General features: G+C 40.7%; 1 protein-coding gene across 1 annotated transcript; it reads right to left on the bottom strand.

The window, feature by feature from the left end:
* Positions 1 to 3,523: 3,523 nt before the first annotated feature.
* On the bottom strand, positions 3,524 to 11,711 carry proza (protein Z, vitamin K-dependent plasma glycoprotein a). The gene is made up of 9 exons (XM_051387639.1): positions 11,568 to 11,711; positions 9,022 to 9,160; positions 7,991 to 8,142; positions 7,856 to 7,880; positions 7,662 to 7,775; positions 7,435 to 7,569; positions 5,749 to 5,864; positions 5,543 to 5,660; positions 3,524 to 4,521 (listed from the first exon to the last, which is right to left on the bottom strand). The coding sequence occupies exons 2-9, from the start codon at positions 9,098 to 9,100 to the stop codon at positions 3,986 to 3,988; spliced, it is 1,275 nt and encodes a 424-aa protein (XP_051243599.1). The 5' UTR covers positions 9,101 to 9,160; positions 11,568 to 11,711; the 3' UTR covers positions 3,524 to 3,985.
* Positions 11,712 to 17,476: the final 5,765 nt, after the last annotated feature.

Here is a 17,476-nt window from a genome sequence, read left to right as displayed (position 1 = left end):
TTGCTTTTAAAGCCTGTCTGAAGGACAGAGGTGGATAAAGGACTTTTTTTTATCAGCAGAGCAGAAATGTCACCTTACCCAAAATATGGAGGTGGAATACACAGGAAAGTCATTGAAAATCATATGAAGACACACTTTTATTCATCAACAGGGACGTCTGTTTATTTGTCTTACTTGGTGCAGGGTAAAACTTGTGCGTTTTTTTTAGCCATGGCTCAAGTATCGTATGGATTTCTAAAAACATAGACATTCATGGTCCCAAGAGGATCAATCCTACTGACTTAGGTGATCCTTTGACTTTCCCTCTTGTGCCACCACGAGGTTGACATTTGTGGTTTTGAGTTAAATGTCTCACCAGCTATTGGATGAATTGTCTTCCTTGAATTAATTGTAATAACTTTGATGATCCTTTAAACTAAAGATGGTAAATGTTATATTTGCTTAACAACAGCATGCTAACACTGTCCGCATGATAGCCTAAACCAAGACTATGACTGTAGACTCTAAAGCCTCGTTAAACAACTAATATCAGGGAGAAATGAGACTACAGATGAGTTATATAAAAGTCCACAGCCTGTCTCTCTCTTTTTCCTCCAGCCCCTTCATCCCAGTCCAACGCCTAACCTCTCGAGGTCCTGCGTTACCTCCACCCTCCTGCACAATTACCAAACCGAGTGGAAGCTGCTGTGTCTGGCATGGGGCAGAGTTTGAGACGGGGTAGGGTGGATGGAAGAGGCTTTGCCACCCAATCTGACTGCAGAGCCCCCGTGTCTGTGGAGTCCTGAAGGGAGAAGAGATTGGGGACGTGGATTTTGGGAAGGGGGATTATTTGACAAGATAATAGGCATGCCTTCACAGATAGCAGAGCACTCATTACACACATAGCACAAGACTTTAACTCAATCTGCCTTCGACGCGCAGACATACGGCTAACCCCCTGTGTGGAATCAGACACCACACAGACAGATAATCCCTCCCAAAGTCTGTCATTTTTATGTCACCCACCCCCAGACTCACAAGACAGAGCATGTATGTGTTATGCATACGTACACACACAGGATAGGGAGGATTTGCAGTCACAGCATGCAACCATTTTTTTGGGTTTGGGGAGAGTAAAGTATTATTGATTTAGTAGGACACTGGCCAGATGCATCCACTTTTAACACTTTGTGGTAAAATTCAACTATATCATCACTTTGCAGCAATCTTGTGCAGCAATATTAACATTTGATTTGTGTAGAGTGAAAGCCTTGGCATTGAGTGCTTCACTTCCCTCCATCAGTAATGGCCTCACTAATGTCTCTCTCCGAGGCCCTTTTCATTCATGTCTAATATGCTGGAGGTCCATCAATCCATCCACACAATTCTTCTTTTCTGTGTCAACATCGCAAATCCCAGGTCTCTCTTGGTCTGTCCCTGCTCTTTATCTCAGCTCTTTGCTTTCTCAGCCTGTCAAACAGCTCTCACTCTGCCCCTTTTCCCCCTCTTGGCATGCACCGCACGTCCTCGCCTCCCCATTTGCTCAGATTTTTAGGTTTGATTCAGGGAATAAAATCAAACTCTCGCAGTATCTGTTTGATATTTAAGCGATATGCTGAACAGGACGTAAAAAGCAGATTGAATTTAGCAGCTAAGAGCAGATGAAGTTTAGCTGCTGCCTTGCTCAGTGTGTGTGTGTTTCAGCACCTCTGTGTATATGTAAGCTCGACCATACAAATGGAGCTGGCAGGACCAGAGAGCAGGACCAGACTCAGGAAGGAAGGAGCTCCACTCAAATTAATCTCCACTGGATGGCCCAGTAAAGGAGCAGAGCCATTTTTGGGAGCAAGGAGCCATCTCCTAGGTGAGTACCATGGCAACAGCCAACGTGGGCCCCAGCTTTCAGAGCTGTCCTTTTCAAGCGCCCGATCAAAAGTGGCAGGCCAGGTTTTTTTGTTATGTGGCGTCTCTTACTCTCTCTCTCTTGCCCATTCTTCTGCCTCTCCTTTTTTTCTCCCTGCATGACACGGTCCTGGCCTTGTTCACCAGGGAGGTTGTGAGAAGACTGCAGAGGACGGGTGTCTGTGGGAAAATGTTGCCAGACAACACAGGGGTATGTGACAGTGAGGGCTAGCTAATATGGTCAGGGACAAAAAGGGAATATACAATTTGCTGAGAAAGATTGCCAGAGCTATGTTCCTGTCATCTGATTGTACGGTTGCACAAAATTTACGAGAACTGCAGATTTTATGTTATATTAGATTTTAACAGCTTTTAAATTTATATCAATGTGGAAAATCTAACTTTCACTTCTTTTCATGACTTCTGGCTTGTTCGAAATGTGCCTGTTCTGGACCATATTTGGTTCTCATCTGCATGCTAGCAGCATGGCCCTAGAGCAGTAGTTCTTAACCTTTTTGGTGTCAAGGACCCAGAAATGAATCCACATTAGGCTGCGGACCAATATTTAATACCGTAGATTGGCAGATTAGGAGCAAAGAGGGTGAAACCTACGAACAGAATAGTCTTTGTTACATTATTTCATTGGACTAACTTCTAGTCAATGAAATAATAATGACATTAAAAGACTCACAATTTTTCTGGGGACCCCCTGGAACTCCCACAAGGACCCTGGGGATCCCCAGAGACCAGATTGAGAACCACTGCCCTAGAGGCAAGGTCGGTCTGTTCGACTGTCAGTTGATCCCCCACTTTGGTCCAGACTGAAATATTTCAGCAACTATTAGATGGATTGCCCTGAAGTTTGCAGACATTTATGTTCCCCTAAGAATGAAGTCTACTGATGTTGGTGAGCCACTGACTTTTTCTGTAGAGGATGACATTTGTGCTTTTTAGTGTCTCAACAATTATTGGACAGGTTTTCCATTTGGTACACACATTCATGTCCCCCCCAGGATGAATCGTAGTCACTTCACTTTCCATCTAGCTAACGTCATCATCCAGTCAAACCTGTTATTAGGTCAGTACTCATAACCAAATGATTAGTTGCCTCAGCTTTACTTATTTAGTGATAATAAGCTCATTTTAACTAAACTATGATGGTGAACACAGTAAAGATACTTGCTTGTAAGCACTTCAGCATCCTGATATTAGCATTTGTACAGCTTCACAGAGCTGCTAGAATGGCTGTAAGCTCTTGTTTTCACCATCTTTTGAAGTTTATAGGTTTATATTGAGATTATTTTACATAGTGTGGCAGTTCTCTACTCATATCATATAGCTGATTGTGATAGTGATATAGTGGGTGTAGTTTGTGGTTGTAAAGGAGCTTGTTTTTAACATTATTTTGGATTATTTTTAGTTTTATTTCAACTGTCAGCTAATGTTCATGTTTTTGTGTCTGATGACCCACTCAAAAACATAATGGCGCATCTCAAGGGACTTATCTTCAAATGTAAAATTTCTAAATAAAATAAGTGTTCTATTTATGTATTTCCAAATATTCAGATACTCAGATCTCCAGAAATCTTTCCTCAACACAATATACTCCTGTATACTTAATCCTAAAAACGACCAAACTGACTCAGGTGTTGTATTAGGGTTTATTACATTTATAGAACAGTGATTACCTGTTGTGTTACAAGGTGCACGTCAACCAGTACAGTAGTTGTTAAAAATAAGATAACTTTAAAAAAGTTATTAAAAGGTATGTCAACATCACATAACACATGCTTAATAATTCAGTGCATCTCTTGCTGTCTCTGACCCTATCACTGGTACATACAGACAGGAAGTGCTCCTCTTTTTATGTTAACAGAGAGCCACCTTGTGGATAAATGAGGAACTCCACGGAGACAGATGGTAAGCAATCGCCTACATTGAAACTATATGGATGTTAGATAGTGATTTCATAAGGAAACTGGTACTATTAAAAGACAGAAAGACACATTCATGTTCATCTTATTCCCTGTTTTTAGGATTTATTCACCTGCGTTTCCCTATTTTCTATAACCAATAACCTCCATGTTCTCCCTGACTACCCCGCCTAACGTGAACCCATGAGTGGCCGCAGCCAGCCAAGGTGGCGTGACACTTTCTGGAAGATGTAGCCTTGAGTGCAGTCGGACCCTGGTGGCTGGCTGACCACCCCAGTGAGGAAGAACACATCCCTGTACAGGGTGAGCAGGGGGCTGCCGGAGCTCATGGTGCAGTCAGCATTGGTCCGTGGAGCCGTGCAGCCCATTTTGTTGGTCATCAGGTTGGGGTGAGTCTCCAGACACCGAGGCAGATTGTTGTACGCCAGGTGGTTAAGGGTGAGCGGGCCCTCAAAAGAAGATACCTGTTTGGGTTCTCTCCAGCCGGTGACCACCGCTGGGTGCTCCCCATTCATCAGGATGCTCTCTGCAAAGTCTTTTTCAGGCAGACAGACAGGAACCACTTCTCTCTTTAAAATAATGCGGTCACGGAGCTCAATCACAGCCAGGTCATTTTCAGGGCGACCTTCGACATAGCGCGGGTGGACGTGAACTATTTTCACATACAGCGTCTGCTCTCCGTTTTCATAGTTGGTGCTGCGCTTGCCTGAGGAGGTGCAGATATTACAAGACATTCAGGATGATGGTGTTTCTCAAGCTCATGCACACATACTGACATGTTAATTGTTAATTTTTCGATTACTTCATCGGCAGTGTTTATACTTGTGCTCTTGCTACCTATTCTAACTCAAACTTTTCAGCTTGTAAATTTTAATTACAAGGATTAATCACAATATGGGAGTTTAATGGTGGTGACGTTAAATACATGCAACTGTGGTGTAGTTTGTTTATAGCCTAACGTTAGCTTTTCACATCTGGTGATTGCATTTACGCTTCAGAAATCATAAAAGTGGTGTTCGTTTGTGAATTTAATTTTATTTTCTTGCTGAACAAGAACTTATTTTCTGCAATAGTCCAAAATCCAACAGAAAAATCCAGTTGGTTTTTTGCCACAAGAACAGGGCGATGCCAACTTCCATGCTCGTCTACAAAAAGACATCATCCCTGCCGCACTCTATCACAAGCTGGTTTTAATGCTTGAAATGTAATTTTCATGTGGGAAATGGAAAATGACGTCTATTGCCCACTCAGAGTAACGTTATGAGTTCTATCTCAACTCATTTCAGAAAGGTGGCCTATACTGTCAGCACAAGTACACTGGTATTGAGAAAGTTAAAAAGTCTCTCTGCGGTGGTGATATGGAGGAAAAAAAACTCTCCAACGTGACATATTTTGCATATATAGACTGAATATTGATTTGTGCACTGATTTAAATGAGGAATTCAATATATAAAACAACAAATGACATGTGATTGTCTCCATCTGGTGTTGAAAATAAGCTTCTAACATGGGCATTGTAAAAATGCCCTTCATAGGCCACAGTCATTTTTTAAAGACATTTAAAATGTATTGTGTAATATTTTTGTCTGTATATACTGTAGCCAGTTTTTTGATCACATAGATGTTTGTCTGACAAAGATTTGGCAGATCTAAAAATGTTGCATCATTAAATATATTAGTAGTTGCAGTAATAGCTGTAAAGGAGTGATTATTTTTTGTCTACTCACCGACGGCCACCTGGAAGGAGCTGTATTTGTTGGCGCACTGAGCTGAAGTCAAGACCAGGTTCTCCTTCAGAATGACTCCACTACAGAAACCTGAAGACTCTGGACTCTTCAGGAGAGCCTGCAAAACAACCCGATGATATGCAGCAATGAGACCCTGCATCACTGATGGAGGGACCTGTTATGTGTCACAGTGTGAGCATTCCTACCTGCCAGGGACACTCTGAAGAAGTACAGCTAAGTCCTTCAAAGTTGCTGCCTGTGTTGGTGGACTGTCTCACACTCCACTGGCTCAGACTGTTCACTTTACCACAGGGGTATCTGACTGAGAGAAGAAATTGACAAAAGTATTGGACAACACAGGGTTTAAGTTTATACGTTGTTTAATGTAGCCTAGTAATGTACTTTTCTTCAGGCTTTGATGTATTAGCACATAATCTGATGATATTTTGAGAATCCTCAGAAGACTTTTCGAACCATCTTTATTAAAATAAAAGACATTTTTAACCCATTTACCAAGTTGCAAATCTGCTCCCTAGCCAGGTAGCCAGTGGCTGGCCATCTTTGTTTTGATTTGGAAACAGAGACGTAGAATACTTTTTAATCCAGATGGTTAAATAAGTCTTTGGGAGTCTTTAAAAATACCTTCAGAATATATGGGATAAAAATATTTCAAGGTATATATGGAATGGTCACAGATCAAGAATCAAATTTAAAACACTACAGATCGGGAAAGATAAGGGAGGCATGGCACTGCCAAACATTAAGGAATATTTCCTGCAGCACTAATTAGACCTGTAATTTGTTGGTGTGATGAAGATTATGTATCAAAATGGAAAAATTTAGAGCAATTTGTGCAAGGAAGAGAAATTCAAAGCCTTATTGGAGACAGAGAAGAAGCATTAAATATGATTGAACATGTAGACATTGTCACACAAATTACATTAAAAATGTAGTTTAATTTAGTACATGTTTTTTGGCTTTGCCCTAAAATTATAAAATTTTGGGAGGATGTTCACCTGGTTATTGTCAGAATTCTGGATTATGATATACCTAAGTCATGTGTATTACTTTACTTTGGCAATATGACAGGGAATGTTGTGTTAAAAGAGGACAGATACTTGTTGAAAATCTTGTTAGCAGCTTGTAAAAAAGCAATTACGAGATCCACCAACACAAGATGACTGGCTGAAAATTGTGAATGAAATATATGTCATGGAGCAGTTGACCCATAAGATAAGGACTCAAGAGGAACAAAGTCGAGAAAAGTGGGAGAAATGGACTGTCCACACATCAACGACAGGATAAGGACTATTACACTCACATTATCACTGGAACAAACTGTAGAGACATGGCAATCCAGCATGTTCCTTTTCTGATTTTGTTTTGTTTTATTTTATTTTTTATTTTTTTCAAATCTTTGCCAGTGTTTATATGTTGCATAAAAAAGGCAATAAAAATAAAGTAAAAAAAAAAAAATAAATACCTTCAGAATAACAGTAAGTGTCTTTAAATGACCTTCTGCATTTTCAATATCGACAGTTGATTATCTCAGAGAATTATTGCTACCTCTTTGAGGCACAAACTCGTTAGGCTCGAGCTTGTTCAGTGGGCTAAAGCACAAGTTAAGACGTGTGTTCATGTTTGTAAGTTGTATAAGAAGGAGACTTTAGCAGGAAAGCTAATGTGGGTTGTTCTTCAAAGTTGGTGGGTCTGAAAAATCAATGAAAAAAATTGTTGCTGCCATCATAAAACCAAAAAAACTGAAAATATAAACGTATCCCTTTTTTGTTTCTGATTTTTTCTTAAAGGAGAACACGTGACATGTGTTTGCTGTAGCTGCGAGAAAATGAATTTTAATGTCAGTTGGACTTAAACAGTGGAAACAGACGTACCTGCAGGCTCGCACTTATTCCTGTCTGTCTGGCTGAGCTTCCATCCACGGGCGCAGGAGCACTCGTAGGATATGTAACCTGGTTTACAGAACTGGGAGCAGCCCTTGTTCTTCTCCAGGGTGCACAGAGTCTGATCTGCATAATGGAAACAGATGGGGAAGGTTGCAGCACCCACACGCCAAATGAGAAGTGATTTAACAACGATGATGCCGACATCTCCTGCTCACCTGTTTCACAGTGGACCCCTGTGAAACCCGACTTGCAGACACAGTCGTAGCCTCCCACGCTGTCCGAACACATTGCTCCATTCTTGCAGGGGTTTTCTGCACACTGGTCTCCATCTAAACACAGACAGCAAGTCTATGAGAATACTACCAATGACTGTTCAGCGATGGAAAAATCTTTTTAACACAGCACTTACCAATGTAGACAGCCCAGAAGATATCCTGCAAGAGAACATTTGTATGATAAGTGCTCAGTTGAAGCTGCACATTGATGTCATTTAAACAAGGCACTGAGGAGGTCTGAGAATAAGGAGGTAGATCCTGGAGCTCACCGTGCGGTATGAGTCCTGGAAGACACTTCTGGCCTGCTCGTAGGTGCACACTTTCTCCATGCAAACCTGCTCCAGGCTGGAAGGCTGACCCGGGTCCACGTTCCTCTTTTGACGGGAGATCACCGAGCTCGCCTGCTCCTTGTCCAAGAACACTAAGAGGAACCATTTTTTTGTCAGCTCGTTCCTCCACAACAGACTGTACACAGAGTCAGCTGCTTGCCAATAAGGAGGCTTGAACCTGCGCAGCTCTTGTGTGACCAGCTAGATTTGAGAGTTTGTAAAATAGGAGCACTGAATTTTAATTTAATTGCATCAGAAATTTAATTATTTGCCACACGTACCGGTTTCTTTGGTCTCTGGAACCTTTTGATGGTCATACAGTTAAACATTTTTCCCAGAGACTCAGCTTCAGATGTATTATTTATCGATTCGTCGATCGACAAAATAATGATACGTAACTACTTTGATATTAGATATCTGACTATTTTGATTTATCACTGAAGTCAAACTTCTCTATTTCCATCTTCTCAAAAGTGAGCATTTGATGCTTTTTTTTAAATGTCATTATAAACTGAATATCTTTGGAAAAACTGTGACATTTTATAAAACAAACAGCTAACTGAGAAAATAATCAGCAGATTAATGTATTATGAAAATAATTGTTAGCTGACATTGTTTTATCATCAAGAAGATGTCAAGTAAAATGAAAAAAAAAAAACCTAACCTCCTGTATCCTTACACATAGGAAAGCATATAGGACCCTGCAGGAATAAACAAAAGTGCAACCAATAAACAGAACTAAATAGAATCTCATCCATTAAGGCTAAAGCTCCTGCTGTATTTGATAAAGCCACCACCCTGAAACCCTCAAAAACACAGCATCCACTCAGTGCTTTCTTCTTTTCTGACTCGTGATACTCAGCATGCTGCCATCTTGACCTCCTTTTAATTAGTGACTTCTCTTTACTTTGCCCTGAAGCTCAGACTACACCATCGCAGAGACTCAACTGGCTCCACGAGGACCCTCTCACCTGTCTGGGGGATCTGAATGGCTGCCATGGCCCCCGCCAGCAGACACAGCAGAGCGGCAGATGTGGTTGAGGAGCTCATGGTGACACTGACACTCGATCTGAGTCAAGCTGTCGGTGCAGCAGGGATCGATGTGTACTCCTTCAAACAAGACAAGCAGATTACAGACATAATGATTGACAAAAAAATGGGTTTGTAGAAGGAAATGAGGCTGAGATAGAGAGGTCAGTATTGTTTAATGTCTTGTAAGGTTGCAACATTAATGAAATACTATTGCCTCTGTTTGGCAGCAGGTGGCTCAGTTTCTCTCTCAGTGTTTGGGGAGCTCTCTCTGGCTGAGATGCATTAGTCAATACCACCACATTAGATAGCACTTTGTTTAAAAGGACCTCATTAATGTGACAGACATCACTGATATAATTCTTTGCCCTTTTTTTAACAACAATAATTTATCAAAATGATAAATATGTGATTATTTATTTGATGCCTAAAATATGTATAGGTTGTATGCAAAAGTTTGGCCATCCCTTTGACAAATAACACATTTGTGGATTTTTTTAATAGTTTCTTCAGCTTTTGCCTCTTGAGGTTGTCCATCGCGGATTTCAAGGTACGTTTAGGATAATGATCCTGTTGTAGAAGCTTTCCTCTTTTCAGAGTAATTTTACAGATGCTGTGATATTTGCTTCCAGAATTTTCTGGTTTTTAGTGGAATCCATTCTTCCTTCCACCCGTGCAATGTTTCCTGTGCCTCTGGCTGCAACCCAACCATGAAACATGATAGATCCACCCCCATAGTTAACAGATGGGGAGGTGTGCTTTTCATAAATTGCTGCTTCTTTATTCTTCAAAACATCCCTTTGCTGATTGTGACAAAAGAGTCCTATTTTTACTTCGTGTGACTTGTGTCCAAAACACATCAGGCTTCTGTAGATGTCCCGTTTCATACTTCTGATGTTGGATTCTTTGACGTGAACACAGGTAAGATTTTCTTCTACCAACTCTACCATGAAGGTTTTGTTTGCACAAGCAGCTCTGGACACCTCTGCTGCAGGTTTTTTGCTTTCAGATGGAGGTTCTGATTAGGGCTGCACAATTAATCAAAATATTATTGAAATCGCAATATGGCCAAGTGCCATATGCAAATTCAAAGAGCTGTAATGTTTTGATAAAAGTAAACTGTGTGACAAAACAGCATTATAATGGAGGTGCTGTAGTGCTGCAGAAGTGCACTGGTCTACAAATCTTGTTCTCTAGATTTAAGAAAACATGTCATGATTTTATTTTGTATTTTATTTTTTAACTTAATTTGTGATGCAAAAATAATAATTCCCATATAATCGTGAATTGCAATTGCAATATCTGTCAAAATAATCCCAATATAATGTTTTTACCATATCGTGCAGCCCTAGTTCTGATGTATTCTGAGCAGCATAAGAGCTATTCTCTTTTGGTCTTCCAGATCTAATCTTGAACCTCCACCTCCTTCCCCAAACTACTATCTCTTAATTACATTTCACACTGTGGAAACAGCGCTTTGCTATCTTCATGTAGCCCTCTCCTGCATTATGGACATCAGTGGGCATCAATAACCAATAGTTGTTGAGAGTACATGCGAGGGGTTGAAATTGGCTTCAGCTGATGTTTCCTAATAACAGTTGTTCACATGCCTCAGGCCTAATGAGCTGAGACCTTGTAAAAAATAATCTGAGACTGCAGAACTCTTAGGTTGCCCAAACTTTTGCACATGCCAAAATCTTTTTTTATATTTTTGTTCAATTTATGAAATAAAATGAAACAATGAATGAATGTAATGCTGCAAATATTGTGTTTTATGTTCCATATCCTCCAAAATGTGTTATTTGTCAAGGTGTGGTCAAACCTTTGCACACCACTGTATTTGTTTTTGTTTTCTTAATATGGTGTTTAATGCTTAGATATGCTGATATAACTGTGCAGTTCAACAAAAAAGATGAGTTTGATCACTTAGCATGTTCCAGTAAATAAGTGTGATAATCCTTTTCTCATCTTTCTAAAGTCAATTCAAACCCAAGGAAATGACATGCCATCTTCTAAATGTGACTATATCCTTATTATTTTCATTATACATGTATTTTGTTAGCTGGATTATTTATGAGGAGCCAGTAAATGACCTCATGCCACCATCAGTGATTGTGCAGATTTCACTGTTGCACTGCTGCCATATTGGTGGGCCTTACACACAATTACACAATGTAAACAAACACTGATAGCTTTTAAATCATCTAGGTTTTCCGCTCAGCAGAGCACAGTGTGTTTATCTAAGGTTAGAGACGCCTCCTGTCCGTGTAGCTGATAGCATTAGCTCATCTGATGTTGCAAAACAAAAACAGGAGAAAGGACAATAACGCATCTTGTGCGCTGCAGTAATAATTCCGGATGCTTCTGCAGCGTTACACGACTGAAAAGATCAAAACAGTCACAAATCGTCACTTTAGCAGATCATCGTGGGTCTGAGTAATGTTACAAAACAACAACAACAACAACAACAACAATAATAGGTACCTACCTCTCCGGACGGAATAAATGTATTTCTCCGGCCTGGTCCTCAAACGCAGCCTTGGACTGATCGGTCCAAAATAACGGATGATGACCACATCCGAGCCTGCTCACTCACCCACTCACTGTTTAGTGCGTGTGGAGGGTGTAATGACAAAGAGGAGCCATCAGGGGGCGCTGTAAGACCGAGCTGACTGTCACTGTGCAGTACAGTATGTTTGCAAGAGCCTGCAAGAAAGATGAAATTTGGGTTCAAAGAGCTGCAAAGTCATTTTATTATTTCACATTTGGTTGATGCCCAGGATGATGCTCGCTCGTGCCGACAGACTACAGTGACCAGATCCCAATAGACCAAATGTGGGACAAAGCAGGACACATTAGCAATGCTGTAAGGAGGTCTAAAATCTTTAATATCTTTACCTTTATTTATAATGTCTTTGTTGTGGCTGCAGTTTCTTTCCTTTGTGGTACTTTTCCATCATATTCAGCCTAAATTTACACGAGTCGTGACTTTGTGGTGACTCACAAAGCAAAGATGGCGACAGGTTAACCTGCACATGGCCCCCACGCGTATGCAGTTTGACTGACATAAAACATGTGGTGATGGCCTTCCCTGCTTTCTTCCCAGCCGCTGGATAGAAAGCAGCTTTTAAAAATACGGCTGTCCTGCAGTGATTTTACTTTTGAAAACTGGAGCCAATTAAAATGGTGGCCATTGTCTCAGTGTGTGGGGATTAAAAGTGCTGTGTAGTCCCACATAAACAGTGCGAGTGTGAGCGACACGATACTGACTGCAGTTCACTGAACTTCCACTGGTGTCCAGGTTACATGTAGAACCTTTAAGTCTGTTGTTGTTTAAACATTGTATTGTCATATATTTATATTTATTCATGTGTTTCTTTCAAGGAGCAGGAAGAGTGCACCTGCTTCTTAACCTGTGGCCTGGGTTTAGCATGTATTTGTGCAGGAAATAAGCTATATGATGCAGCCAGGCGCACATGCATTCAGAAATATAAATAATAAAAGATTTATGGCCATCACATCACGGTTATTTCCCTCAGCGGTGTGATCAGAATCATGACCACCTCTGCTGTGCACACTTGATCAAACAAAATGGGATGCTATCTTCTGTGATCAATAGGAAAAAGCCTCACCGCAAACAAACACACATCAGTCTAGACAACAGCAAACAGCCAGACGACCAGATTGGGGCTCTACACAAATCAGCAAAAGCGGACAAGTGAAAATCAAAGTGGACGGGAGGATTAGATGGAAACTGTTGAGAAACGGAGAGCGGAGCGGCTGTGAAGTTTGATATCTGCAACATAAATAAAAGCTGTAAGATTTACAAAACCTTTGGTTCATTTGGGAGAAGTTTCGCTCTACTCTTGTTGCATATTTAATATCAAACTTTGTAATTAGCGATTCTTGGTGGCGATTATCAAACGCACAACCTGAATCTGGGCCATCAAGGCTACGCTTTCCAAAGCGAAAGACCCTCCTCAGTGGCTGTATTTCAATGGGACTGTTTGTGAGAGCAATGTAATTTGCAGACAGGGCCGTGGGGCTTTAGTCTCAGCTGCAGCCGTGTTAAATGTCTCCATTTCCCAAGTCTAATAACGGAGGTATTATAAGAGCCTGCTCAGACCAGCTGGTCCCCGGTTGCTGGACAGGGGCAGGAGCTGGACTGCCCCTGTCCAGGGAGACTCACCCATGGGTGGGGAGTGCCTGCCCTGGCCTGCAGAGCCGTAGCTACATGTGTAAATGATTAAGATTGTGGTAATTTCCCTAGCGATTGTGGTCTGAGGTGAAATCGTAAGTTGTTAAGTGAATGCATGTGTTCATGTATGTGTGATGTGTGGAGTCTGTGCATGTGTGTGTGAGAGAGAGTGTGTACTGTATGCTGGCTTGCAAAACGGCAGCCGTGAAAAAAGCTCTGCATATCTCCCCCAATCTCTTTCTCTCAGTTATGTATTATTCAACATGCCCCTCTTGTATTGTCTCTCACCTTCTCTCTCTCTCTCGCTCCCATTTCTTCCTCCTCCTCTCATTATTCTTTGAGTGTTGGTTCTAAATTGGAGGAGAGCAGGAAAAAAGAGGAGCACTCACATGTGACCTCGCTGACCCATTCCTCTTCAAATCCAGGGTCCAATTTTACAGGAACACTAAACAAACAGCTCAGCCTTCACAGAAGGCATCTATAATTAATGCTACCTGATACTTGACAACTTGGTGATGGATATAACAGGCTAGAGACGAAATCCCCGGGACTCCCTTCATGTTGGAGTCTTGATTATTCTCCTCGCCTCTCGCTGCTTTTCATCACTTGTTTCTTCACTCTTTAACTACTGGATGTATTTCCATGAGATATTTTGTACAGACATTCATGATCTCCACGGGAGGAATTGTAACGATATTTCTTTTTGTTTCAAATTTATGAACAAATACCCAAACTAATGCTACTCCCATCAGCCTCAGCTGTAGCCTACTTTGTGTTTTGTGCTGATTAGCAAGTGTTAGCATGCTAAAATGCTAAACTGAGATGGCAAAGATGATATGGGTGACACCCTCTTAACACCAGCATGTTAGCATCGTCGGGGTTAGCATGTTAACATCAAAGCACGGCTGTAGACCCATAATCTTGTTTCCCTTTCAGCATTGACCTCGCATCCTCGTCAACTCATCTTCTCAGTTTTTAGGCTTGATTCAGTGACTTAAAGGACTAACTGAGATGGTGATAAACATTATACCTGCCAAACACAAATGCATTGCCATTGTGAGTGTGCTAAAGTGGCTCAGGTTAATGGAGCCTTACAAAGCCGTTGGCATGGCTGTAGACTCTTGATCTTGTTGCCCTATATGTTGTAGCATTGGTGTAACACCCAAATATTCATTGATTCTGCAAGCATCACTCACCATAGATGAAACAGCTTCAAAGCCACTCTTTTTTTGCTTAGTAACTAACGATAAATCTCAACAGGGCACACATACAATTCACACCTGTGGCGTTTGAAGCGATAACACGTGTTTGGTTGTGCACGTTTGTGCGTGTCCTTGTGATTCGGTGAAGATGTGACAGTGTGAGGTCTCCAGACAATGTGTGTAATGATGATGAAATGGGTTAATAACACACACACACACACACACACAGTTGCTTATGTACACACACTAATGACCTGCGTAGACCTCTCCTACCATTGACCTTATACCTTTATATCACAGCAGAAAGTAATGAGGTCAGGCGGGGGTGTGACCACACTACATAACTAACAAGATGCAACAGCCATTATCTGCCCTGGTTTGGTTTGCTGTGTAACATCACATAATAGTTGCACATCAAATCAAATACCCTCACACGTACAGTATCTGTTGTCCTATATTGAATCCGACTGCAAACAATAACCCACACACAACACAAACGCGCCTATATCAAAGCGCCGGAAGATTGTGTGTAATCGAATCTGTGTGACAAGGACCAATGATGATGTTGTATTAAGTACTGGAGAACAGGCAGGCACTACCCCTGTGGGGGTCTTTCACAGCTATGCTAGCTACTCTTGAAGAATCACCTTCCTCTGTCCCACATTTCTCTGTGATCAATTCACGTCAGCTGGCCATGTTTTATTTAACACTTAATCGTGGCACTCCCCTCCCTGCATCCCCCTGCAGCTCATTTGTTCATGTACAGGGGAAAAAAATTAGCCTAAGAGCACGTGATTGCTCCTTTCCACTCTTCTCACCTACCCTCGCTCTTTTCTTTTACTTTCTTGCATCTTATTCGAGTGGCATTCAACACAAAGCAGGTCAACCTTTCTTTGACAGTTTCTATAATGAATTCCTCCTTTCATACAGCACTCTCCATCTGATGGGTGGAGGAGACTCAAGGTGCCATAATTGAAGCTCCAAACAGGTTTTAAGATGGTCCTGATCCTCTTTTGTGATCCCCTGCTTTCCACAAGTTCAGTGACTCATGAGTTCTTTTCTTCCACAAAAAAACCTCTTTCTCTCTTTCTTTGTGTAAAACTCTTTAATCTCATCTGCCCCTGGGTCAGTGTCGCAGCCACTCGCACTCCCTTTTAAATTATATACTGTATCTTGCTCAGACAGCAGAGCCGAGAAGAGCGTGGTTGTGTTTCCTCAGACCTGTGGAGAGGTGGCATATATAGGCCTTGATTGTGCTGAAGTGGCACAGAAAAAGCAGAGCTGACAGCTCTCTAAATGGACATGATGTTTCACTGTACTTGTGCCAAAGCTGCTCTGATGTCTGCTTTCTGCACATATAGCAACTCCTAAAAGCCCAGAGGAGTCTGTAAATCATTGATAGAAAGAATAATAAATACTCTGATTCCACAGTTCTGACAACAAACCATAAAATCCACAATATTTCTTGTTTTTTCTGAGTAATATCTATGACTTCACTGTAGTTCCTGTACAGAGAAGCATGAAGGCAAAAGGACACAAAAGGTAGGTCAGGAGCTTGAGGTTATAAATATCAGTTATAAATCAGCGGTGGAAGAATTCTGCAAAATGGACTTAAAGCATCAAAAGTAAAAGCCCTTATTATTATGAGTTATGTAACTTAAAATATTATGTATTACTGGAAAACAGTATTGTGTGTTTCCAATTTTTATAAAATGATGCATTTTTTCTGATTACAATGAGAGAAATCATAAGTGCAAGAAATAATGGAGTTTGATGATACAGTATACTCAGCGATGGGTATAGGTATTACTCTTGTTCTGTACTCCTACTCTTTACTCAAGTATATTTCTGAGCCAGTAATCTACTTTTTACTTCAGTACATTTGCCTTTTATACTTTCGTTACAAATAGTCTACTCAGAACAAGAGGCAGCTTCCAGTGACAATCTCTGGCCACACCTGTCCACTTTCTATACCAACATTTACATGTTTGCAGTGCTTCCTGAAAAAAACCCTCACCTCTCCTCTTCTAGCCTCCGAGCACTTTTAAGTAAGTTGCACATTCTGTAGGTGGACATGTTGTTAACTAGCTAATGTTAGCTATGTTAAATTTTCATGTGTAACTTTAGTCTTCGATGTTATGATGATGACAATAGCGTATCTTTTTTGGTCTGTTGGGCTTTTAAATTGATGTGCTTTAGAAAGTGGTGAATGTAATTAATGTATACAAAACTTTCACATCCAGACTGCAGAGGTTGGACAGCTTTACGTTACTGTTAAGTTTCTTTCAAAGCCTCTGTCTTAACTAATATCAGACTATTGCTTTGAGACTAAATAACTTCTACATTACCTTCATCTGTCCTCTGTAAAGTAGCTTTAAATTAAATTAAAATGTAAAAATGTACTAAAAATTGTACAAATGTGCGTATTTACATTCACTGAACTTTACCGTAGAGGAGAGAAGAATATTAGATATAAACTTTTCATATTAAGAAACCACTACTGGGATGTTTGACCATTCGACAGATCAAACAAGCCATTTTAAGACATTACTTCTGGCTCCTTAATTGTATTAATTCTGTAGATTATTATTGTAATTATTAATTGCAGATTAATAAACAAGCCCCTACAACTCCTCCCCTTCTACGTGCATTCCCCAAACATTTCCATCTACACTGCCCTCATTAGCTACTGTAGCTGAAAATGTTTGAGGAATAAACATATCATATTGGGAGAAAAGGTTTACTAATTTGATTTTCATTCACCAGTTAAGCCTATGCTCACAATAATCTGCATGTTTCTGTAGCACAAATTACATTATTCCGACTAATCAACTAAGGGATGTATCGTAGAAATTGACGGATTAATTTGTAAGAAAATGACTGTCAGTTGCTTCCCTGATTAACAAAGAGACTGGAATGTTTTTTAAGAGGGAATGTGTTTTTCAGTTTTAGCCTTTTGCTCATTAGCACATTTGAGCGAGAGATTCAGACAGTTCA

This window comes from Dicentrarchus labrax, unplaced genomic scaffold (genome assembly GCF_905237075.1).
Source record: "Dicentrarchus labrax unplaced genomic scaffold, dlabrax2021, whole genome shotgun sequence".
Lineage (NCBI taxonomy): Eukaryota > Metazoa > Chordata > Actinopteri > Moronidae > Dicentrarchus > Dicentrarchus labrax.
This window is presented reverse-complemented; position numbering and strand designations above follow the sequence as displayed.

Coding starts and splice junctions, on each gene's coding strand:
- proza (XM_051387639.1), bottom strand. CDS start 9,100: ATGAGCTCCTCAACCACATCTGCCGCTCTGCTGTGTCTGCTGGCGGGG. Junction 8,143..9,021: donor CATTCAGATCCCCCAGACAG/GTGAGAGGGTCC, acceptor GGTTCCTCTTAG/TGTTCTTGGACAAGGAGCAG. Junction 7,570..7,661: donor AGGGGTCCACTGTGAAACAG/GTGAGCAGGAGA, acceptor TCCATTATGCAG/ATCAGACTCTGTGCACCCTG.